This window comes from Hippocampus bargibanti, linkage group LG20, assembly GCF_051943395.1.
Source record: "Hippocampus bargibanti isolate YZ-2025 linkage group LG20, ASM5194339v1, whole genome shotgun sequence".
Taxonomy (NCBI): domain Eukaryota; kingdom Metazoa; phylum Chordata; class Actinopteri; order Syngnathiformes; family Syngnathidae; genus Hippocampus; species Hippocampus bargibanti.
In genome coordinates this window covers 1,990,937-2,016,058 of record NC_142753.1, presented here as the reverse complement: position 1 = coordinate 2,016,058, position 25,122 = coordinate 1,990,937, and the positions used below count along the sequence as shown (strand labels likewise).

At 46.2% G+C, this 25,122-nt stretch overlaps 2 protein-coding genes and 1 long non-coding RNA gene across 6 annotated transcripts in view; 2 read left to right on the top strand and 1 right to left on the bottom strand.

The window, feature by feature from the left end:
* Window positions 1-13,241, top strand: part of LOC148882661 (uncharacterized) — a 62,292-nt gene extending 49,051 nt beyond the window's left edge. The window contains exon 4 of the long non-coding RNA XR_016118600.1: window positions 12,163-13,241. This is a non-coding gene — a long non-coding RNA (uncharacterized LOC148882661). The remainder of the gene's footprint in view (window positions 1-12,162) is intronic.
* On the bottom strand, window positions 1,189-11,995 carry LOC148882662 (immunoglobulin superfamily DCC subclass member 3-like). Its single transcript, XM_089023170.1, has 13 exons — window positions 11,049-11,995; window positions 9,866-10,010; window positions 9,659-9,789; window positions 9,008-9,145; window positions 8,755-8,913; window positions 4,972-5,137; window positions 2,529-2,779; window positions 2,273-2,437; window positions 1,997-2,185; window positions 1,802-1,918; window positions 1,612-1,738; window positions 1,419-1,533; window positions 1,189-1,300 (listed from the first exon to the last, which is right to left on the bottom strand). The coding sequence occupies exons 1-13, from the start codon at window positions 11,986-11,988 to the stop codon at window positions 1,229-1,231; spliced, it is 2,715 nt and encodes a 904-aa protein (XP_088879296.1). The 5' UTR covers window positions 11,989-11,995; the 3' UTR covers window positions 1,189-1,228.
* A 4,569-nt stretch (window positions 13,242-17,810) lies between the features above and the next one.
* On the top strand, window positions 17,811-24,968 carry stx12 (syntaxin 12). 4 transcript variants are annotated; one of them, XM_089022948.1, is made up of 10 exons: window positions 17,811-17,905; window positions 18,448-18,582; window positions 19,092-19,161; window positions 19,305-19,404; window positions 19,507-19,644; window positions 23,513-23,556; window positions 23,632-23,737; window positions 23,823-23,895; window positions 23,975-24,057; window positions 24,226-24,968. In XM_089022948.1, the coding sequence occupies exons 2-10, from the start codon at window positions 18,489-18,491 to the stop codon at window positions 24,316-24,318; spliced, it is 801 nt and encodes a 266-aa protein (XP_088879074.1). In that variant the 5' UTR covers window positions 17,811-17,905; window positions 18,448-18,488; the 3' UTR covers window positions 24,319-24,968. The 4 variants fall into 4 exon arrangements, with proteins under 4 accessions (XP_088879074.1, XP_088879071.1, XP_088879073.1 ...); XM_089022945.1 differs by having other exon boundaries at window positions 23,629-23,737; XM_089022947.1 differs by lacking the exon at window positions 17,811-17,905 and adding an exon at window positions 17,924-18,161 and having other exon boundaries at window positions 23,629-23,737.
* Window positions 24,969-25,122: the final 154 nt, after the last annotated feature.

The window sequence follows — 25,122 nt, the reverse complement described above, 5'->3', positions numbered from 1 at the left end:
CATCCTATCTGACATTGGCCACATTTAAAACAACGATAACATAAAAAATGTTGCAGGGGTGCCCAAGGAAGGGCTTGCAAATGACAGAATGTGGCGGGTAGGGTAGGAAATTCAAAGCAATTTTTCATATTTTTTTGGCTTGGCTCAGTTAAAGCAAGGCAGGTGAGCCCTTTCAAACAGGAACAATCCCAAAGGAAAGAAAGAAAACCATCAAAACGTTAACGTCTTTGGGTGTCAGTTAGCTTGGTTTTCATCAAGGATTTTTTTTTTTGGGGGGTGGGTTGGCACAGTGATACCCCAAAACCTAATTCAGGAATCCGGGGGTCTCACCTTCCGACTTGTTCGGTACCCTCAAAAGTCCCGGAGTCACCTAATTTGGCTTCAGGAGAGCAAACTCGGCGTCCGTTTGGCTGGGGGCGGGGCATAAGCAGCCATCCTCCAATTTGGGACTCTGAAAAGGTCGCGGCGGAGGTCAAATTCCGCTTTTGGAGATGGAAATGATGAGGCTCTTCCGCAGTGGTCGTTGGACTGGCGAGCTCTCTCTGGCATTGGCAACTGGTTGGTGTACCGGCATTGGCAACTGGTCGGTGTACCGGCATTTTGGCAACTGGTCAAACACAACTAAAGGGGGATTTGTTTTCTTTTCTTTTTTGTCCCTGGGGTGTGAGGTAGGTCGGCACAGGCAACATAAACCACTTCATGTTGACGTCAACTATGGCTCAGGCATGGTGAGGTAGCTTTCTTTGGACTTGTGCAACTTTGCATGTTTTGCCCCAAAATGGCTTCCGGTCCAGTGAGAGGTCGCCATAGCTTGTGACGCTAGTCACTCTCACCTGGCGAAGGCTTTTGGTGAAGGCCGCTATGTTTTTTTTTTTTTTTTGCTCCCATTTTTATTGCAGACGACGTCCCGAGTTGCGGCACAACAACTCCTTTCGACGCTCGGTCACGTGTTCGTATTTGCGTGTTGACAGAGCTGCGTGGCAGGTGGGATGTGAGAAATTGGAAACATTTTGGTTCTGGGAGAGTCTCCCGCAAGCAAGTTGGGCCGCCCGACGTGACGGACGCGCATTGACCGTGCTCATGAAAGGCCTTTTGGTTTTTCTTTTCTCTCCACATTCGCTTCTGCTTGTGCACAGGCAATCGAGGTACATAGGATGCTTTGGTTTGACAAAGGGGATTTGGGGGGTGGTCAGGGGGGCGGGGGGGGGGTTGGGGTGTTTGACCAGTGCTAGCCTGTGCTAGGAAGACCCGATGCGTGTTGCTCAATGACGACTCTGCACTGCGCCGGACAAAGCGCTTCCTGTTGAGAGGCAACGGAAGCGAGAAATGAGACGCGCACGCCAAGCACTCGCCGGCCGGTTCTTTGCGATCCAAAATGGAATGGATTCAGCTCCGGATCGGCCTCACCGCCAACTTACCTGAGGCACCGCTGGCGTCCTGCCACCGTTTGCCGCCTCCTTGCGGACGCCGTCAACTGTCGCGTTGTCACTCGGGACGGACCAGGTGTCCTGAGTCCCTCGCCCGCAAAACAAACTGCAAACGCGGCCCGGAAAGCCGGGAAGGCATTACGCATCCGCGGTGAAAATGGCCGACGGGCATCTTACAGAATACCTGCGGCGATATCCAAACACCAGGAAGATGACGCAGAAGATGATGCAAGCGGTGCCAATGTGGATACCGATCACGATGCTGCCCAGAGACGCTTCGCCGTCCCGGCACGGGCACGCCGGATTCTCGCCTGCCGGTTAAATTCCATCTTAACTCAGAGAACGGCGGCGGGAAGCGGCGGGAAGCGACTCACCGGTGTTGTGGGCACTGACGCCGCCGTCCTTTGCCAAGGACACCAGCCGCTTGGAGCAGTCACTCTCCCCATTTCCATTGTAGGCCACCAGTTGGACTTGGTACACAGATCCCGCTTCTAAAAGAGAGACGGAGAGTTTGCGCTCAGAAGCGAGTCCCCGTCAAGCGTTGAAGGTGTGATTGGGCGGACGCCGACCCAGATTGGAGAGCACGTGGGCGTTGATGTGACAGGGCAGCTGGACGGGCCCCTGGAAACGGGCATCGGGGACCCTGCGGTAGGACAGCCGGAAGCCCTCCGCCTTGCCCGCCTTGCTCGGGAGCTCCCACAGCACCTGGACGGCGCTGGAATTCACCACCTTGGTGAAGAACGTCGGCGGGGGCGGCACTGACGCACACAAACCCACGCGGTTGAAGCTAAATTACGTCGGCGCTTTGCTCAAAGGCGGCGGGGAAGCCACCCAAGCGTCCTTACCGCCGCCGAGCGTGGTCACGACCACCGTGGCCGACCGCTGACTGGCCCCCAGCGGCGAATAGGCCTTGAGATAAAGCGAGTAGGTGGTGGCCGCCTCCAGGTTGTTGACGTCGTGCCGAAAGGCCCCTTTGCTGATGGCTTCCTGCAGCTCCAAAGAATCCGGCTCTGAAACCAAAAACGCAGCCACGGCGGCGCCGTTTGGCTTTGAAATGCCAGCGAGTAGCGGTCAAGCGTGGGTTGGGGGGGCGACGCGGACCTCCTATTTTGCGGATATGCAGCACGTAACCAATGATGGCGTCGGTGACTTGGGCGGGCGGCTGGCTCCAGGCCACTTGCAGGGCGCCGGTGGACAGCGCGCTGGCCGTGAGGCCCTGAGGAGCGGCGGGGAGGTCCGTGGCTTGCGCCACAGCCAGTCGGGCGCTGGCCTGGTTGCTGCCGGCGCTGTTCTCCGCGATGCACTGGTAGATGGCCTCGTCCTCGGCGTTGAGACGAGTCAAGGCCAGGGTGCTGCGGACGGGACGTTAGGCTTGATCACTTGAGATGTACTCGCGAGCTCTTCGGGGTACAAGTTCAGGTCTTCGACTGGGAAACAGGTGCCTTCAGACCAAAATACAGTCCTGAGATCATTTACTGCAATAGTTCAAACGCGTGTGCGGGTCTGTCTCTATCTATCTATCTATCTATCTATCTATCTATCTATCTATCTATCTATCTATCTATCTATCTATCTATCTATCTATCTATCTATCTATCTATCTATCTATCTATCTATCTATCTATCTATCTATCTATCTATCTATCTATCTAAAAGATAGATAGATGTCTGTGATAGATAGATACAATCTATCTATCTATCTATCTATCTATCTATCTATCTATCTATCTATCTATCTATCTATCTATCTATCTATCTATCTATCTATCTATCTATCTAAAAGATAGATAGATGTCTGTGATAGATAGATAGTATCTATCTATCTATCTATCTATCTATCTATCTATCTATCTATCTATCTATCTATCTATCTATCTATCTATCTAAAAGATAGATAGATGTCTGTGATAGATAGATACTATCTATCTATCTATCTATCTATCTATCTATCTATCTATCTATCTATCTATCTATCTATCTATCTATCTATCTATCTATCTATCTAAAAGATAGATAGATGTCTGTGATAGATAGATAGTATCTATCTATCTATCTATCTATCTATCTATCTATCTATCTATCTATCTATCTATCTATCTATCTATCTATCTATCTATCTATCTATCTATCTATCTATCTATCTATCTATCTATCTATTTAATAGATAGATGTCTGTGATAGATAGATAGATAGATAGATAGATAGATAGATAGATAGATAGATAGATAGATAGATAGATACTATCTATCTATCTATCTATCTATCTATCTATCTATCTATCTATCTATCTATCTATCTATCTATCTATCTATCTATCTAAAAGATAGATAGATGTCTGTGATAGTATCTATCTATCTATCTATCTATCTATCTATCTATCTATCTATCTATCTATCTATCTATCTATCTATCTATCTATCTATCTATCTATCTATCTAAAAGATAGATAGATGTCTGTGATAGTATCTATCTATCTATCTATCTATCTATCTATCTATCTATCTATCTATCTATCTATCTATCTATCTATCTATCTATCTATCTATCTATCTATCTATCTATCTATCTATCAGATAGATGTCTGTGATAGATAGTATCTATCTATCTATCTATCTATCTATCTATCTATCTATCTATCTATCTATCTATCTATCTATCTATCTATCTATCTATCTATCTATCTATCTATCTCTATCTATCTGTCTGATAGATGTCTGTGATAGATAGATAGATAGTATCTATCTATCTATCTATCTATCTATCTATCTATCTATCTATCTATCTATCTATCTATCTATCTATCTATCTATCTAATAGATAGATAGATGTCTGTGATAGATAGATAGTATCTATCTATCTATCTATCTATCTATCTATCTATCTATCTATCTATCTATCTATCTATCTATCTATCTATCTATCTATCTATCTATCTATCTATCTATCTATCTATCTATCAGATAGATGTCTGTGATAGATAGATAGATAGATAGATAGATAGATAGATAGATAGATAGATAGATAGATAGATACTATCTATCTATCTATCTATCTATCTATCTATCTATCTATCTATCTATCTATCTATCTATCTATCTATCTAGCTATCTGTCCGTCCGTCCCTGTCTCTGCCTGTCTCTCCCTGTCTATCTGTCTGTGTGTATGTATATACCCGTGTGAGTGGGTGTGTTTTATTTTTTTTAATTGTGATTTTTTTTTATGGCGGAAGTGACGCAACATCGCACCTTACGGCACCTGCTTCCAGTCGTTGGAACTGGCGGGGCGACGAGGAAGTCACATTGGTGAGTCCCCCGTCTTGGATGATCCGCATTAATTTGCAATTTTAGAAGAATAGTTTTCTGATTTTTGACAGGCCATTGTTGTGTACGTACGTTGTTTTGGGTGTTACGTTTTGTCGAGGGAAAGTTTTGACATGTTGACACGCCGCCATTTCTCGTCAAGTTGAAAAGTTGCCGTTTGTAAAAGGCCATTGGGGGAGAAAATGGATTTCGGCGCACGTCACAGGAGAAGTCGGTGCCCCCACCTGTTGTTATTGGTCAACTTGACGTTGTGTCCCGGCGTTAAAACCTTTCCGTTTTTCAGCCAGATGAGGTGCGGCTCCGGAACCCCCTGTGCCACGCAAGTGAACACGGCGCTGCCCCCTGCTGGCTTGGAGACGGACTGCGGCCACTGGAGGAATTCCGGAGGCGCTGTCAAGGTGCCACAACAAATGCATTTTAAACATCTCCGACATAAAATAATCACAATGCACATATTTTACGTTAAGATCTTGAAAGAAACCAAGAAACTGCGTTCCACCTTTGGGGTTCAGGGTTCGAATCTAGGCTCGGGGAAAAAGCGTGTGTGTCCTTGTGCGCCGGTCATTTTGTATTAAGGGGGGAAAGCTGTCCACCTCCAAGTCGACTCAGCTGTCTCAACGTCACGTCGTAAATTGTCAGGCGTCCTCAGCTGCCGGAACATCGGTCGATCCATCCCGTGTATTGATCAGTGATAGTGTTGACCTTGAGTTTTAGCGCAGCTCATAAATGGTGTCCCCTTTTCCTTTGTTTGCGTTGCTCCATCTGCAAAAGGACTTGACGTTGTTGTGACAAGCACCTGAAACTGATTTTTTTTTAGTTCCTGCCGATGAGTATGACGTTATAAATAAAAGTGGGTGGGGCTATTTGTCCATCCATGAAGCTCGCGATGTATCTTTGGAGGAATTAAGTAGGTCCGTATTTGCCGCTCAGTTCCTTCTGTGGGAAAGTTGCCATCATTTATGCGCAGCAAAGGCCTTTTGTGGCATCTGCATGATAAAAGATGCGCATATATTTTTGCCGAGGGGGTGATGAAGCCTGAGACCGAGGGAGTCTGGGGACCCCCCCGACCGCCTCCCGCTCCCACAACACTATTCAATAAATTGGCTGGCCGTCTTTTGTGTCCCCCCCCTTGAACATGGTGACAAGCGGGTCGCCCCCCCCCCCCCCCGCCTTTTTGTGGGCCGCTATCCATCTTCCAGGCTTCCATAATTAACTTAAATAACCACACCCCTTTCCTCCTTTCATTTCAATGTCCGTCCCGGCACCTCCTCCCTCTGCTTCACCGTTTTCACACTTTTGTGCACACCAACACAACACCCCAGTCCTCCTGTCGGGGTTAGAGGTGAGAGGTCACACAGATCACTCAGTCCCACCCCCTCTGATCCATGTATTGACAATCTCCTCATCCTCGGCTTTGTCTCGGACACCGATGCACCCAGATGGGCCCGTGTCAGTAATGTGTGAAAGCGCAAAGCCCGTTGGCTGAAAAAGTTGATTTGTATATTCGAATATTTTAGGTCGGACCACCCTGGACCACACAATTAGATTAGATTGCAGTTGAAAAACTGATCCTGTGACTATCAAGTCACATTGAGAGTTTTGAAAGGTGCTTATAAATGAAATGTATTATTATTAGTATTGTTATTAGTATTATTATTATCATTTGCTAGCTATTTGCTATCTATTAGCACTGGCTGGGTGGCTCGCTATCTGGCTGGCTAGCTAGCTATCTATTCACTATCTAGCTAGCTGGCTATCTAGCTAGGTATCTGTTGGCTAACGATTGCCTAGCTAGCAGGCTTTCTATCTATTTGAGTTACTTATGGGTTGAGTGAACGCTGGCGTGTGTGGCTGTCGCTGCTCACCTGCAGAAAAACTTATCCTGTGACTGTAAAGTGACCTTGAGAGATTTGAAAGGCGCTTATAAATGAAATGTATTATTATTATTATTATTATTATTATTAAGAAAGCGTCTCAAACTCAAGCCAGTTCACTTTGAACTGGATCATGTTCACACATGTCCGCTGCTCCTTCATGTCTTTAGACCAGGGATCAGGAACCTATGGCTCGTGAGCCATATATGGCTCTTTTGATGATTGCATATGGCTCGCCGATAAAACTAAATACTGTACATATTCTCGCTTTTTCGGCGTTCATTTCCTGTTGGGGCTGCAGTGGGCGGAAAGCTCAATTTTGATTGGAGGACACTGACCTAGGTTGGCAGAAAGCGCAATTTTGATTGGATGATACTGGCCTTAATGTTGAAACAGGTAAACGCCCCTTTAAAGGACAACCGACGTCTCCGGACAAGTTGTGTCCATAATTTGTAAAATGGCTTCAAATGACTTCTACTGAGCGTATTTTACAAAGATTCCACCGCATATAGTTATATTTTACGTTTTAAGACTCGCGCTGAATATTCCGGAAGTCTTGTTTTTGAGTTGGTGACAAGTCCTCACCCTATGTCACTGAAGAAACGCTCCTGACCAAAAAAAGGACACGTTGTAGCAGTCCTTCCATCACGTCAATGCATTTTGCTGTACTAGTTTGGTCTGAAAACGTTGTGTTGCACCAAAAAGATGCAGAAGAGGGCGACAAAGCTCCATGTAAGGAATTTATCAGCATGTGGAAACGGGCTAATTAATTCCTCACACGGAGCTTGGTCGCCATTTTCTGCCTCTTTTTTGGTGATACATTTCCTCCCAATGTTGCCTCAAAATGGCATGGAATAAATTATTTAATCGATTCCAAACATGTATGCTTTCCTCTTCAGAACTATTTGAATCATATTCATAACTGGATGAGTAACGAGAAAGCATATTCTCTGAATCTGAAGCCATTGTTTTGATTCTTGAGCAAGGCAAGACGTCTTGACGTGACGTCACGAACTGGGGGCGGGACCTTCTGAAAATTCGCAGCTCAATTTTTTGCAGATTTTGGACACTTTAAGTAATTTTTGTTGGTGTTTTACATTTGACAAAAAATATCAGCCTGCATGTTTTGGGTATTTTAGATGCTATAAAACGTTTTTCTGATGTCAGTTAGAAAACAAAAAAGTGATGTCGGTTGTCCTTTAAATGAGCCAGAGGAGTAAAAAAAAGACGAGTACACTCTAGCTCAGGGGTGTCAAAGTCATTTTTTGCCGCGGGCCACATTGTAGTTATGGTTTCCTCTCGAGGGCCGTTATGAATTTGGGGAAGCCATTAGAATGTTTAAATCTCTTCAAATATTACATATAGAGCACACAGCAAATTAATGAATAACTCGTTTTCAAATCTGAAGTCAAGAATAATGACTTTTATTGTGGTTGACATCCAAAAATATGAAATTTTGGCTCAGATTTTAGCAATCATCATGGAATTTAACGCGTTTGATTTGCTTTCGCGGGCCGAAAAAAATGATGCGGCGGGCCGGATTTGGCCCGCGGGCCTTGACTTTGACACCTGTGCTCTAGCTTGAATGCACCGGAGGATTGGCGATACTAATTTGCAATGAAACAATAACATCGATGAAACATTCCAATGTCAGTGATATTTTAACAAGCCCCATGTTAATGTTAGCATCAATATACTTCTGCGAGAAATATATTGCAGATAGCAAGTGTGGAAACTAATGAGCCGTGTGCAGGCTAGCTAGCAGTAACTTTTTACCAATCACGAGGAACGGAAAACCATTCATGTTAACGGTGAGTACTATCACTAAGTTATTTTCAATAATACATGCTGACATTTTGTTGAAAAGTGGCCGCGCGTGCGCGTGTGTGTGTGTGTGTGTGGCTCTCACTGAAAAACATTTCTAAATATTTTACTTTTATTTCTCTTTTAGTCAAAAAGGTTCCCGACCCCTGCTTTAGACCAAAGGGAAAAATGAGATCAATACATGAATGAATATACGAGAGCGGGACACCGTTTTCCCCATTTCACAACGGAGTTCCTGCCAATCCCGGTGAGCCCGTTGCGCTATCCCGGTCCGGTACGCCCACCGCCAGCCGCTAAGTTTGCACTGACCTTGTACCACAAGCCTGCCGAGTGCGGTTCGTCTGGTCCTGGTGCCCGGGCGGTTGGCGGCGCAAACGTACACGCCAGAGTGCTGGAGAGAAACATCTGAGATCATCAGGTTCCCCGTTCCCACAACCTGGATACCTTCCACTCCGATGGAGCGGCCGTCTGATGGCGGAGCAAAAGAGGGAGGGGGGGTGGGGGGGTCAACATGATTTGGGAAATTGACATCCGTTGCCCGTCTTCCAAAGCGCTGTCTTACCTAGCCTGCTCCAGGAAACGATTGGCTTTGGGTTTCCCGTAGCGATGCACTCCAAAATGGCCGTCTGGTGGACGGTGATGGTTAGATTCTGCGGTCCCGAAAGGATGACCGGGTCCTTGTAGGTCCTTGAAGCTCCGCCTGAAAATGAGTCGGATGAAAAAGAAGGCCAAGATTGCGCTCGAGTAGGCAGCCGTCAGCAAGTGAGATGAAAAAAAATGCAGATGCAAATGTGGACGTGTCGCCGCTTGGAATTGAAGTGAATTTACGTGGGCCAGGAGATGTGAGACCGTCTCTTTTCGTCAATGGTGTTTGCTTTCAACATTTAGCTTGTAGAAGACATGCACATTTCACTGTGACGTCCACTGGTGAAAAGGATGCTTTGATCCTCTCCTCTTCCATCTAGAACTGCTTCATCTAACAAAAAGGGTGCAGAAACTATCTGTGTCTTGTGTTGTCACATTATCTGTTCTTGTATTTATTTATTTTTGACTGCAAGATGGTGCCGCGACAGTGGCTGCCTTTACAGCAGCTCCTATATTTTGTTTTTCAACTTCTTCTTTTCCCCCCCTATTCCTTTCATCACTTTGCTGCTGGTCATGCCATTCCCTCGCACCCCTCAAAAGTATGATTTGCGTGAAAATGTGCGCCTACCGGTTATGTTGAGAAGGGCCTCGTGGCTATAGCGAGTGTTAGCGATGTTGGTGGCAACGCAGCGGAAGCCCCCCGCGTCGCTTTGCCTCACAGCCATCACTTGAAGGATCCCGTTGGGCAGAAGGGTATACCTGCGTCGGGGAAAAGGACATCATCGGGATTTGGTGCCAAAAGTCCAGAGGTCGGAGGTCCCGAATCGTCCTGTACCTGTCGTCGGCGGTGCTCAGGGGCGCTCTGTCTTTCTCCCACGTAATGTTGGCCTCGGGGATCCCGCTGATCTGACACTGGAAGCGCGCCACTCCTCCCTCGTCCACCTTCATGGACGTCGGATGGGTGTGGAACTTGGGAAGCGCTGAGGAACAAAGACAAAACGTCAACGTACTGGAAGTAAAGAGTCCCTCGACGTCTCGAATCGCGTTGAGGGCGAGGATCCCCCCAAAATGGCCTTTTTCCGCTTTGGCGACTCCCATCAAGGATTTCGTCGGACTTGATTGCCATCGTAGATCGGAGTGCGTATCGGCGCGGGAGCAAATTAGAGAGGATCGCCATGGAGACTCATTGCCTCCATGGCTATCCTTCTCCGAGATGAGCCATTAAACTCGCCTTTTATGGCTCCCACCCGAGAGGTCCTCAGTGGGGGCGGGAGGATTAAGGTGGAAGAATGTTTGTCTTCCCTTAAGGAGCTGGACTCCAACGCCAAAGGATGATTTCCAAAAAAATACCCCAAAATGAACCTTTGTAGAACCTTTCGCACTTATAATAATAATAATAATACATTTTATTTATAAGCACCTTTCAAAACTCTCAAGGTCGCTTTCCAGCCACAAGTTTTTCTGTGGGTGAGCAGCGGCAGCCACACGCGCCCGCACTCAACCCGGAAGTAACTCAAATAGATAGAAAGCCAGCTATCTAGCCAAAGGTTAGCTAATAACTAGCTAGCTACATAGCTAGCCAGCCAGCTATATCGCTATACTGTTTAGCTAATAGATAGCTGACCAGTATCTATTGTTCACATGTTTAGTATCCTAGGGACAGGAAGCCATAAATCCATAACTGTGCTAAGCAGTATTAGCATATAGCCACACTGAGCAAACAGCTGCTGCTATAGGCGATGACACAACAATAGTTGCGAGATCAGTTTGTAGGTACAGTAAAGTCTCGTTATATCGATATTCAAGGGAGTCCGAAAAAATATCGATATAACCGGGACTATCGATATATCCGATATCGATATAACGAGACTTTACTGTATTTGTAGGTATTACTTCACTTTGACACCTGTGACGGAGAGAGTGAGATGGTGCATTTATTTATCTTTGGCATCTCATCCGATGGTACTAGCAAGGCATTTAGAATTTTGGGTGGGGGGGTGCACTGGTGCCCCACTTACACGCCAACAGGACTTTGGCCTTACGGCTGAGCAGCATGCCGAGGCGATTCTGAGCGGCGCAGTCGTACTCCCCCGTATCGGCGTCGGCGCCTTCTTTGCGTTTCTGGAAGCTGAGGATCCACAAGGTGCCGTTGGGCAGCACCTGAATGCGCCCGCGGGGGGTCAAAGGCACCCCGTTTTTCCGCCAGGTGATGGCGACGGGCTCCTGGCCACTCACGCTGCAGTCCAGCGTCAGCGGGCGCTCCCTCACCGCAATCACGTCTTTGGGCTCGTGCAGGAAGGACAGCTCGGAGGCCAAGCAGGCGCCTGCAAGAAGGAAGGAAGCAGAAGGGGCTTTGAGAAGAACCCCGCAGAAGCCCCACGCAACATCTCCGCCCGCTTTTGAAAATGAAATCTGCGGCGGCGGCTCTCTTTCAGGACGCCTCGCAAACGGCGGGACTCGGTCGACTCGACAGACGACGGCGTGATGGGACACGTCTCCTCCGACGGGCCGTTTTCCATCCATGCGGAGAAGGCCGCAACACTTGGGAAAAGGCAGCAGGAGAAGAGTGGCGGGGTCGTTGGGGTCAAGTTGAGGAGAAGTTACGAAGAATGGGCCTCGCCGCCACAATGCTGCTGTGACGCTGTTTATTTGCATCCCCCTCCCCAAAAACTTTGTCAACCAGCGCGCACCCAAAGGGCACCATCTGCCCCTTGTTATGCATCCCTGGGCCCCTCCCACCCGCCGCCATCCTTTCAGAGCCCCCTCAGAGGTGACTTTCCCATGCCACCTCGTCTCCTCGACGGCGCCCGCGTGACCTTGGTGACACCATCTCGCCTGCGCTTCTTTATGACCTGGTATGCAAAACAGCGCCAGGGCCTCCCAAAGGCCTTCACAGCTGCAAAGTCGGAACAATCGCGGGCCGCACTTGAACCTGCACATCGGACGACCCAATGTCATGGCCTAGTCTAGAATCTGCCCCCCCCCCCCCCCCCTCTTGATCTTTCATTGTGCCCCAGATGGCAATGGCATCTGGGGCACAATGTCATGAACTTGAAGCTGGATTGCTTTCACTAAGGTGCATTTTGCTTACGGGACTGCAAACCACCAAAGAGTGAAAACTCTAGGACACAGGTGTCAAAGTCAAGGCCTGCGGGCCAAATCCGGCCCGCCACATCATTTTTTTCGGCCCGCGAAAGCAAATCAAACTTGTTAAATTCCATGATGATTGCTAAAATCTGAGCCAAAATGTCATATTTTTGGATGTCAACCACAATAAAAGTCATTATTCTTGACTTCTGATTTGAAAACGAGTTATTCATTAATTTGCTGTGTGCTCTATATGTAATATTTGAAGGGATTTAAACATTCTAATGGGTTCCCCAAATTCATAACGGCCCTCGAGAGGAAACCATAACTACAATGTGGCCCGCGGCAAAAAATGACTTTGACGCCCCTGCTCTAGGAGGCTCTGATGTTTGTCATCGAATGAAAACAAACCATGACGCGACACGCGGTATCATGACCGTTTTTTTCCCCCGAAGTGAACTGCTTTCGTTCCATTTGGCATACGTGATTTGATGTGGCAAAAAGTCAACAGAGGTTGAGAGGCGATAGCGCCTTTTCCGTTCCTCTGAGCATGCGGCAAGCCCCCTCGCTGCCCATCTTTAAAAGCCGCCTCAAAACTCACATTTGACTCTGCATGATTCCGACTTGATCTTGGTTTGACTCCCTGGTGCTTTCTACTATCTTTGTGACTGCTTTATTTCCTGTATAGTGATACCTCGGCTTCCGAACGCTTCAATTCACGAACATTAAATTTGTGAGCATATAGTCTTGGCTAATGAACTCGTTTTCAGCCGACGAACCAAACCACACAGCGCCACAGTGGCTGGCGGACTAGTTTTACATACCCCATTTGAATGCAGATGTGGTTTTCTATCGAGTGGAGTACTTTTGCTATTATGGGACTGAAAAAGACCCCACGACAGGCTTGTGTTAAGCCGAAGAGGACACAAAAGAAAATGACGGTCGATCAGAAGAAGAAGATCATCGAAAAACTCCCCAACGAGGTGTGCGTTTGTGTGACTTAGCGTCCCAGTACCAGTACGCTAAGTCGACCATTGCTACATGTGGCTAAGGGTGTTTCTGTGTTGTCTAAACAACGGTCTGCAACTTCACTCGGATATCAAGAGGCAACTACATCAACAACCATCATAAAGGTCAATAAAATTACTTTATTCTATAGTACCGTTTATTTCTTTAATTACAATATAATAGCACATTCATTATATCTAAAATATATATATATACATACATAAAATATATATATATATATATATATATATATATATATAAGGTATATTTTATGTCGTTTTCAGGCTTATTTAGTAGAAAATTATGTTTTATGGGGATGTGGGAACTGATTAATGTCATTTTTAATGGTTTCCGATGGGAAATAAATGTTTGGCAGACGAACTTTTCGCCTTACACGCACTTTCTGGGAACCACTTAAGTTTGTGAGCTGAGGTATCACAGTATAGGATAGCTGTCCATGTTAAGCACTTTGTTCCAGCTTCAGCTGTTGTAAAAGCGAAAGATGGATTGTATTGTGTTGTATTGGAAAGATGGCCCTCAATACTTGTGTGCATGGCATTTGATGGAGTCACGACTTTGACAAATGTGTCACATGACAACGCCAGCATCTGCGTCCTCGTCGTCGTCATCGTTGTAGTAATAGGACAATCTCCTACAGAGCAGATGTAGCAGGTTTCACATCGACCAGTCAGCTAAACCCCGTATGAGCTGATCTGGCCCAAAACGCCCCCCACCCAGCTGACCCCACACTCGACCCCCCCCCCCCCCCAACCCCCTTCATGCTGAAAATGCAATTCTGGGCTCCCAGAGGGGGGGTGACATGCGTTGCATTTTGTGGCATTGTAAGTAGACCGACAATCATATTTGGTGCACAATTGACGAGTGACGTTCACGTCAACAAAGTGAGAATCTGTGACGTGTTTCAAGCACGCCGCAGACAAGTGTGGGTGCGCAGCTTTCAGAAATTGGGAGTACTGGTGAGATTTAATGGCGGGGAGGTCGGGTGTCCGGCAACCCCCCACGCGAGCACCCCATGTCTGCAACCCCGAGGCCCTCGGGGGTCACCAGAGTGTCACAAGCGAGGATGGATGGATGGACAGAGGGATGCAATGGGGGAGGTACCAGGGGTCCGGCCACAAATACCCCCCAGAATCCCTCTTCTGCTATTGTTTGGTCGTGAACTTTGCCACTGCAGAAAAACAAATCCAGGGCCGAGAAGTAACAAGCTCTTGCGACGGGAGGAGGTTTGGATCTATGAAGGAAGGGTTCTTCAAGACCCTTTGGGGATCCAGTCCACAAAAAGTGGCAAGCATCGACATATGACGCCAACGTCGACGCCCCAACCAGAATGACCGCGCCAAATACGAAAAGACAAATATTTCCCTGATTTGAGACTGATGAGGTCTTTGAGAGCGACCCCGTCCCTGCTCGTGGACTCAATCCCTGCATGAGAACCCCGATCGGAGCGTGTAGGAGGCGGATTACGCCCCACGCCATTAATAAACTCTCAATCTGAGCACACAGCGCCGCTGGTTTTATGCAGATGAGGCCGTGACCGTCAGGTCAGAGAACACTTAGAAAAAAAGGGGGAGTGGGGGGCTATTGTGTCGTGGCAACAACCCCCAACCCAGACTCGCAAAGGCCTACCCCCTTTCGCACAGGTCAAAGGTGATTGACTTGAAGACTGTTGTGGTCTGAGTTAAAGACAGAGCTTCCCTCCCCACCCCAGTAAACGTCAGTCATGCAAATTTGCAGGGGGGGAGAAACAACCAGATGGGGATGAGATTGCCAAGGGCCCCAAAGTGGACCTGAAGTCGTCTTTCCCACCGTCTGAGCTACTTTCTCCCCAAACTTCAGGACGCTTGCATTCAACTTGAAACGCATCCACTCAATCATTTTAATACCCCAAAAATAGCAGCCGTCATATCCATGATTAACAGACGGACGCTAGCAAAACTAAAAATGATGATGGACAGCCCCTCCCACCACCTCCTGCCCACCTTGACAGCACTGGATAGCTCCTTCAGCCAAAGACCGTTACATCTGCGTTGCAAGAAGGACAGATACCGCCGCTCGTTCCTACCGACTGCTGTCATAAACACTCGTGAGGAAAAAAATGGAGTCTTGTATTGTAAATAGCACAGCCACCTCCTGTTGACTCAATACACTTACATCTAGCAAATATGCTTTGTTATACTATGTACAGTTCTTTATTAAACATTTTTGCATAGTTGTACATTTCACTCTTCTGATATTTCTATACTTTTTTTATCGTTCTTTCAATTTCGCTTCTGTAGATTGCAAATGTCACCATTGTGGGACTATTAAAGGCTTTCTGATTCTGAATTCATTTTCCCGAAACTTCCTTTTTCCAACAGGGTAAGAAGTAGCAAATACTTTTTGAAGTCAGGTTGCTGTTCTTGCCCTCTGGTGGCCTATTTTGATGGCTGATGCAAAGGATCCAAAAGGATCATTCATGCAATAGTCTCGTCTGATTTTAGGAGTTGGATGCGAGCGAGGATCTGTCGGAAGCAAACAGCAACCGGCCGCTCGCCAAAGCACTTTGACGTCGGGGACGGAACGCTGGAAGCCATTTCCCGTTTGGAATGTTCCATTTGAGCAAGTTAAAAAGTGGGCGCATACTTACTCCAAAGTAACCAAGCTGTCAGGCCAGTCAACTGTCTTCTTGCTCCCATTTTGGGTCTCTTCACTTCGCTTTTGCTTCTCAGAACTCCTCAAAGTCAGGACGGTGGAACAAAAAAAAGGCAACCGCACGAAAGCCGTTTTGTTCCTCTTGCGTGCGCTGTTTCCTTTGGTGAGTCTGCTAGAAGACGGCCTTTGGATCACTGTGGCATATCTTCTCCCGAGTGGTCTGTCGGTGACCCCTGCTGAAGGCTGCCGTTCGTGGCCAAAGCCGCTCTTGAGTGGCGACGACGCGATGGGAGGATGACGCGGCTGCCCAAGTCGGCCTCATTACTTATTCGGCCTCATTGTTTCCGCCGGGCGGACAATGACACCGGCGTCTTTGGCCGGACGACGGCAGATCCGTATTCCCCTCTGGACCAATCGGCGTGGAGGGGGCAGGGGAGCGGGATTGATTGGTCTTTATTTCAACTCAGACCTGCCTGCCACTGGCTCGCTGTGGCCTGACACAGATGGACACGCTTGCTCTCCGTTGTACTCTTGGTCTGTTGCATGTTTTTGCTTTCCACGTCAAAGACATCGTCCGTCTTGCCATCCGGAAAATTAACTTGCCAAATGCCTTCCGACTTGATCTTCTTGCAAACAATACAACAACAACAAGCCCCCAAACCCCTTAGCTGAATTCCGGAATTTGTTCGGGTTTTGTTTTCTTTTGTTTGGGTGCCGATAAAGCCATGGCCTCCGGTAATGGGTTTTCCTTTCCACAGGGGGGGCAACATTTCCCCCTTTTCCATGTTAGCGCTTTGTTTCAGCTACAGTTGTTGTTCAAGCGCTATATAAACCAACATGTATGTATTGCATTGTATTTTGGACAGCCGCCCCTATTTCAAGCTCATATAACTCCAGATCCATATAACTTAAGAATGAACGCCTTTTTTTCTGATGAAAGAAGAGAGTTTAAGGTTTCTTAGGCTACATTGAATGTTGATGTAGTCCTAAAAGTCAATATTCTGTGGGTCCTGGAGTTCATGTGACAATGACAAAAATCCTTGCACTAGACTCGCAGGGGTGTCAAAGTCATTTTTTGCCGTGGGCCACATTGTAGTTATGGTTTCCTCTCGAGGGCCGTTATGAATTTGGGGAACCCATTAAAATGTTTAAATCCCTTCAAATATTACATGTGGAGCACACAGCAAACTAATGAATAACTCGTTTTCAAATCTGAAGTCAAGAATAATGACTTTTATTGTGGTTGACATCCAAAAATATGACATTTTGGCTCAGATTTTAGCAATCATCATGGAATTTAACACGTTTGATTTGCTTTCGCGGGCTGAAAAAAATGATGTGGCGGGCCGGATTTGGCCCGCGGGCCTTGACTTTGACACCTGTGCACTAGAGTCTAGTGACTAGACTCTAGTGCAAGGGTTTTTGTCATTGTCACTTATTCACTGCCACACGTGCAAAAATGTGTGTAGTGTGTCACGTGTGGCAGTGAATAAGTAGAAAAAAATCAAACTATCCCAACCTCCGGCACACCCGCGGCGCCCTGGTGGGGAGAATGGATGCTGCGATGTTTGTCATTCTTGAAATTGCTCGTTTCCTTTCACGGGCAATTTCGTCAATGTGATCCTTTCGTGCCTTGCTTCCATCTAGTGGTTAAAAACTGACATTGCAGTGTATCCAACAGCACGCGTGCACGTCAAAACATTTTGGTTTTCAGAACGCTTAATGACGCGAGTAAATGTTTTATGATGAAGCTGTTGAGTATATTTATGTTGATCTGCTTTTTGTTTCATGTGCCAAGGTTTATTGCGTTCTTTGAAAAACGTTTGTTACGATGTGTTTTATTTAAATGGTAAATCAGGGTTGATGTTGAAAGTTCTCCCAGTGTATTTATTTTATGTCACACGGTTGTTTATTTTTTTCTTTTTGTTTAAAAAAAGGTAATTGCCTCAAAATTGAACAATAGTCAGGCGCATCGTAATGTGTATCTTTCCGGTTGTCGCGGTAGCTCCGCCTACTACTTGTGAAGTCACAGTTCATGTGACAGAACAGGAAGGGCTGGATTGTTTTGTTTTTTTGGGGACGGCAGGGGGAGAATATTTCGCTTCTGTGTTCTTGCCTGGCCAAATAGGCAAGTAGTATTTTCCTTAAAACATTCTGCGGTATGGCGTGGCCTTTTTTTTGTAATCGCATATTGACGGTGACGATGACATTTCTGTCTATTTTCAAGGGGTATATTTTGAGCGTCGCCTCGCTCGAATGCTAGCAGTCAAGCAGCCAGCCGGGGTCCGTTTCGTCGCCCTAATCCACCGCCTTTCGGATCCCTTTGACGCTTGTTGACCCATTTCCCTCGCGATTCTCGCTGTGGGACAAACAATCTCACGAAGGTGTCGAGAAATTGTTTTCGATCGTTGTCGGTGGCGGCATCGGTTGACTAACTACTCGGCTAACGCTTGGTGACCTCATTCAAAGTCCATTCAAGTTTGAAAATTCTGATGACTCCGGAACCGGACCGGAATCGGTCGTGACCGCGTCAGTCACCGCTGAAGTCGTTTGCCATGTAAAATAAGCTTTGGTGAAAATCCACCATGACAAAGTTTTTTTTCCCCCTTTTGATGTTCCGAGAATGAAAGGCATTTGCGGTCTTTGACGCGTGTTGCAATTTGTGCGCAGCTCGAATTTTCAAGCCCGGCGGACTCGACGGACGATCAAACATGTACAGTCAAGACGGTTATCGCTCAGTCCCTCGGGACTTCACCGCCCTCATCCAGACGTGTAGCTCCAATATCCAGAAGATCACGCAAAACAGTAAGTGCCTCCCGGGCCTTGTTTTCCCTCACAAATTCTCTTTCAAGTTTGTCAAACGAAGCTTTTATTCTTTGGCGGACGGAAAAACAGCGTCGTCATTCAAGATGAGATGGCGAGTCGCACGCAGGCGGGTATCATATCTTAGCCGTCATTTTGCCGGCCGCAGTGGCTCGAAGGATAAACATTTCCGATCGAGTCTTGTTATGGTTAAAATGGCAGATCAAATTGTCTTGTTGGACTGGTGGTCTCGCGTTGTAACCGGCGAGTTGGCGTCTCGACATGAACTGGAGACATAGTGGTGACTTTTGTTTTCTCCCAACGGAGTCAAAATGGCCCATGTGACGCCTAGGTCACATGCAGCTTCTTAAGCCGCGTGCGCACCGGCTTCCCGCTGAATCCGTCTGGCTTGTGTCGTGAATATCGCGAGCATGTCCCATGATGACGCCGCTCACTCTCTCGCCTCCTTTTGCCATGGACATTGATCTTTTCTCGATTTTTCCCTCCGACAGCCGCTCAAATCAAAAACATAGTGAGCCAGTTGGGGACCAGACAGGACAACAGCGACCTTCAGGATCGGCTGTGAGTACCTTCAACGCATCGGCGAGGCGACATCAGTATCCGTGAAAAGCGCAAAAAAAAAAAAAACCTCCCCCCCCCCCCACGACATTGTGATGGCGGCTGCGGTATTTGTTGGTCACTTTGGAGCGTTGGCGTTTCCACAGGCAGCAAGTGCAACACTCCACCAATCAGCTGGCCAAAGAGACCAACAAGCACCTGAAGGAGTTGGGCTCGCTGCCTTTGCCGCCATCGCCGTCGGAGCAAGTGAGTCAGTCGGTCGCCCGGGCGATCCTCCGCCCGCGTTCCGTCGCTCCCGAGCCATGACGGCCATCTTGTTTCTGGCGCCTTCTTTCACGTTGCGTCCAGAGGCAGCAGAAGATCCAGAAGGAGCGGCTGATGAACGATTTCTCCGCCGCTCTAAACAACTTTCAAGCCGTCCAGCGTCGCGCCGCCGAGAAGGAGAAGGAGTCGGTGGCTCGGGTGAGAGCCGGATCTCGCCTGTCGGTGAGTACGCCGTCCACACGAATGATGCTCTGAAAATAGTCAGAAGCTACAGTAAAGTCTCGTTCTAGCGATATTCTCGGGAGTCTGAAAAAATATCGATATAACCGGACTATCGATATATCCGATCCTGCGGCATGTAAATTTTCTCCTTGCGTTCATAGAAATAGTATCGTAATAAGCAGTACTATCGATATAACCGATATCGATATAATGAGACTTTACTGTATTTCAAATACAGCTAACATCTGAGTTACGACCGGGTTCCGTTCCGACAAAATGGTTGTAAGTCAAGTCTGACGTTTACACGACAGGATAGTATACCATGTCAATCTGTTGTTTTTAAGCGTTTTCTATTGAATACTGTTAGATACCAAACTGTTTACACTTCATTTATACATTTTATAACTTTTAGTGTCATTTTTATCATTTCATATTTCCTATTAGCGATGTTTATGACTGAATAACTGTACCTGTAATGTATACAAAACTGTTTACTGTACAGTTCATTTATAAATGTTATACTTACCTTGTAGTGTCGTTTTTATAATTTTATATTTCATATTATCGATTTTTATTACTGTATAACTACCTGTAATTTATACAAGACTACTGTACAGTTTATTTATAAATCTTATACTTACTTTTTAGTGTCATTTTTATCATTTCATATTTCATAGTATTGATTTTTATTACTGTATAACTGTACCTGTAATTTATACAAGACTACTGTACAGTTTATTTATAAATCTTATACTTTTTAGTGTCATTTTTATCATTTCATATTTCATAGTATTCATTTTTATTACTGTATAACTGTACCTGTAATTTATACAAGACTACTGTACAGTTTATTTAGAAATCTGATACTTACTTTTTAGTGTCATTTTTATCATTTCATATTATTGATTTTTATTACTGTATAACTGTTCCTGTAATGTATACAAAACTGTTTACTGTACAGTTCATTTTTAAATTTTATACTTAGCTTTTAGTGTTTTTATCATTTTATATTTCATATTATCGATTTTTATTATTGTATAACTGTAATAAAAATCGTAATAAAAAATGTATTTTTTTTATTATTATTGTATAACTGTAATGTGCCACAAGGGGGCACAAGCCAGTGTCTTATTGTGCCGGTCCCAAGCCCTGATAAATACAGAGAGTTGTGTCAGGAAGGGCATCCGACGTAAAAGATTTTGCCAAAACAAATATGCGAAACAAACCTCTGAATCCGATACCGGATCGGTTGAGGCCCGGGTTAACAACGGCCACCATTGGTACTGTTGACCTTCAGGGGGCCAGTGGAAAATTGACTACTGTTGGTCGAAGAAGGAGAGGAGGGAGGTGTGCCCGGAGGAAAAGAGAGAAATGGAACGCCAAGAGTATAGAACTAAGAGTAGGAACTTTGAATGTAGGAACAATGACAGGTAAAGGTAGAGAGCTGGTTGACATGATGCAGAGAAGGAAGGTAGACATACTGTGTGTCCAGGAGACCAGGTGGAAAGGGAGCAAGGCTAGAAGATTAGGGTCAGGGTGTAAGTTGTTCTACCATGTGAGGACAGAAAGAGAAATGGAGTTAGGCTTATCTTAAAGGAGGAGTTTGTTAGGAATGTCTTAGAAGTAAAAAGAGTATCAAATAGAATGATGAGTCTGAAGCTAGAACTTGAAGGCAATTCAATGTTCAAAGCGTACGACAGGGTGCCCGGAGAAGAGCTGTGGTATTGCATGAGGAAGTCTGGAGTGACGGAAAAGTATGTCAGAGCGGTGCAAGACATGTATCATGACTGTAAGACAGTTGTGAGGTGTGCTGTCGGTGTGACGGAGGAATTCAAGGTGACTCCACCGGGGGTCAGCTCTGAATCTCCTTGGACCATGATGTTTGCAGATGCCATTGTGATCTGTAGCAAGAACGGGGAGCAGGTGGCAGAGAAACTAGAGATGTGGAGATATGCCCTGGAAAGGAGAGGAATGAAGATCAGTCGCAGCAAGACGGATTATATGTGTGTGAATGAGAGGGATCCAAGTGCAAGAGTGATGCTACAGGGGGAAGAGATAAAGAAGGTGGAGGATTTTAAGTACTTGGGGTCAACTGTCCAGAGCAAAGGAGAGTGTGGAAAAGAGGTCAAGAAGCGTGTCCAGGCAGGCTGGAGCGGCTGGACAAAAATGTCAGGTGTGATGTGCGATAGAAGGGTTTCAGCTAGGATGAAAGGAAAAGTGTATAAAACAGTGGTGAGACCAGCCACGATGTTTGGACTGGAGACAGTGCCACTGAAGAAAAGATAGGAAGCAGAGCTGGAGGTAGCAGAGCTGAAGATGTTGAGGTTTTCTTTTGGAGTGACCAGGTTGGATAGAATCAGGAATGAGTACATTAGAGAGACAACTCATATTAGAGGCTTTGGAGAGAAAGTCAGAGAGGCCAGACTGAGATGGTTGGGACATGTCTAGAGGAGAGAGAGTGACTATATCGGGAGAAGGATGCTGAGCCTTGAACTGCCAGGCAGGAGACCGAGAGGAAGACCGAAAAGGAGGTTTATGGATGTGGTCAAAAAGGACATGAAGGTAGCTGGTGTGAGAGAAGAGGATGCACAAAACCGGGATAGATGGAGGACATTGATTCGCTGTGGCGACCCCTGAAGGGAAAAGCCTGTATTATATAACTGTACCAGGCGGGAAATTTAAAAAAAGGGTCTGGTGGTCGTAACTCGCACCGGTCGTAACTTGGATGTTACCTGTCTTTATATATATATAATACAGTGAAACCTTGGTTTACAAACCCCTTGGCTTACGAACTTTTCGGTTTACGAACGTTACATTTATGAAAATTTTACCTTGGCATACGAACTATTTTTCGGGATACACACGGAGCTGCCACAATGAGTGATGTGTCGTTCGCGAATGAGCCCGTTCTCCTAACAAGAAAATGGTGGCCACTTTTTTTGTCCTCTATTCCCCGCCCCCAGTCTTCGGTTCAAGCCACATGATTGGTCAAGAACGCAGCAGTGCGGGATGATGTTACAGACAAAACAAAATGGCGTCTTCGGCTAAAGCCACGTGATTGGTCAAGAACCCAGCAGTGGGGAGGGTTAAACATTAAAGAGACAGGCAGACAGAGTGACAGTGAGAAAACACACACACACACACACACGAAAGTGAGATGACAGAAAACAAACAAAAGTGAAATAGTGAGAAAATGGGTAGAAAACAGTGAAATTTGGACCCATTTCAACTTTGATAGTTCAAAAGCAGAGTGTAGACTGGAAGGTTAAAATATCCCACCAATCAGGCTCCACAAATAACCAAGTCATCTGTACACATAACAAGTCATCTGTACACAAAAGCTATCAACCCAGCTAAACAGATCACAATTGATGAAGAACTAGATACAATTATCACAGAGAAAGCACCTACAAGGGATCATTCCTCAAAATGGTGAAAGAAGCCTATGTTCCTCAAGTGTTTAATGCTGAGGAAACCGGACACTCCATTCCATCAAGCCATTAACGACCATCACAAAGGTAAATACAATGACTTTATTGTACAGTACAGTTTATTTCTTTAATCATAATACTGTAGCACATTTATTATACATAAAATAAGGTATATTTTGTGTAGTTTTAAGGCTTAGAAAATTATGTTTTAGGGGGACCTGGGAACGGATTATTCTCATTTTAATGGTTTCCTATGGAAAATTATTTTTTGGGATACACACTTTTGACCTTACACACTCTGTCTGGGAACCAATTAAGTTCTTAGGCCAAGGTCCCACTGTATATAAATTCAAATATTCAGGTCACCTCACCAAAATATTTGAATTTCAAACCTTCATCCAAATTGGCGCACCCCCCCCCCCCCTTCTCTCTTTCAGGCGGATGACAGTTTGCGGGATGAAAAGCTGGTGTCTTTTGAGAAGTGAGTGGCCAGGCGTTGCACTCAAATGGAAACCTGTCCAAAATGATGATGATAATTTTGTTTGTTTGCCAGCAGTCAAGATGACTGGGCCCAAATGAGCACCCAGACGGAGGAGGCGGCCATCACAGAAGAGGACCTGGAACTGATTAAGGAGAGAGAAACCAACATCCGCCAGCTGGAGGTAGACATCCCCCCCACTTCCGTCGCCCAACCAAAACACGCTTCCCCTCCTTCACGATTCTCTGCTTGTCGTTATTTGCTGGCAGTCGGACATCATGGACGTCAACCAGATTTTTAAGGACCTCGCGGTGATGATCCACGATCAAGGAGAGATGATTGGTGAGAAGAAGCCTCACCGGCCGGTGGTCCTCGTCCTTCCCTCTGGAGTAACGCGGCCCCTTTGGTGCCCTTTTTACAGACAGCATCGAGGCCAATGTGGAGAATGCCGAAGTTCATGTCGAGCGAGGGGCCGAGCAACTCCAGAGAGCCGCTTACTACCAAGTAAGTTCCTCTGTGGACCTGCTGACGGGGTTCCTCCCCGACGTCGTGGTCTCTTCCCGCGACACGTCACTCACCAAACCACACTTTGCCCTTTGACCTTCAACATTGAGGTCGACTGTCCTCTCCTGCGGCCGTTCTTCATTTTTTTTTTTTCTTTTGTGGTGGCAGCAAAAATCCCGCAAGAAGATGTGCATCCTGGCCGTGGTTTGCTCCGTGGCGCTGGTCATTCTTGGCATCATCATCTGGCAGGTGTCCAAATGAGTTGGCTCCGCGTTCCTCGCTTGGTTGTTAAGACGTCCATTTTAGGCTGCCCTCGTCCCACCTCAAACGTACCCGCTTGGCAAGCGCAAGAAAAGACCATCGATACGCCGTACTGCTCACGTAGGAGATTGCCGGCGTTTTTTTGTTTATTTTTTTGTGTGAGCACATTTAATTTTGCAGAAGTGGAACCGAGGTGCACCATTTGAGGAGCGATTGATTTGTTCTCCTTCTCTGTACTCACACGTCACCATTTCAGATGTTGAATTATTGCAAACCAGGAAAGAACATTTTTTGCAGCTGGATCTTAATTTGCTCATTTCTTGCGCCACCTTCTCATCCGAAGTGTGTGTGTGTGTGTGTGTATATTGCACCATTAAAGTTTGAAGTGAGCCCGAAATCAGTCGTTGGGCCCCAAACATCAACGCACGTGACAAGGATGACACCCAAGTGGTGATTGTAGTTCTATACGTGTCTTAACAGATAAGCAGTCAATCCGTATCTGTAAATAAATATTCCACCCTTGTGCATTGTAGCCCTCCCGCCAAATAGCACGCACGCGATGTCTCCAACGCGACGCCCGTTCTAAGAAGCATTTGCATTGATTTGTATGAGACACGTCATAATAAGTAATAAATGTGTTGATTACAATACTTTTGTTGCATAGGCTGTTTTTTTTTTTTCATTCAGCTCACATACCGCAGGTTTGTTTGCAAAGTACAGGGGCGTTCTCACTTTGCGGATTTTCACCTATCGCCGGCGGTTCTGGTCCCCATCAATCACGAAAAACGGACCGATGATTGTATT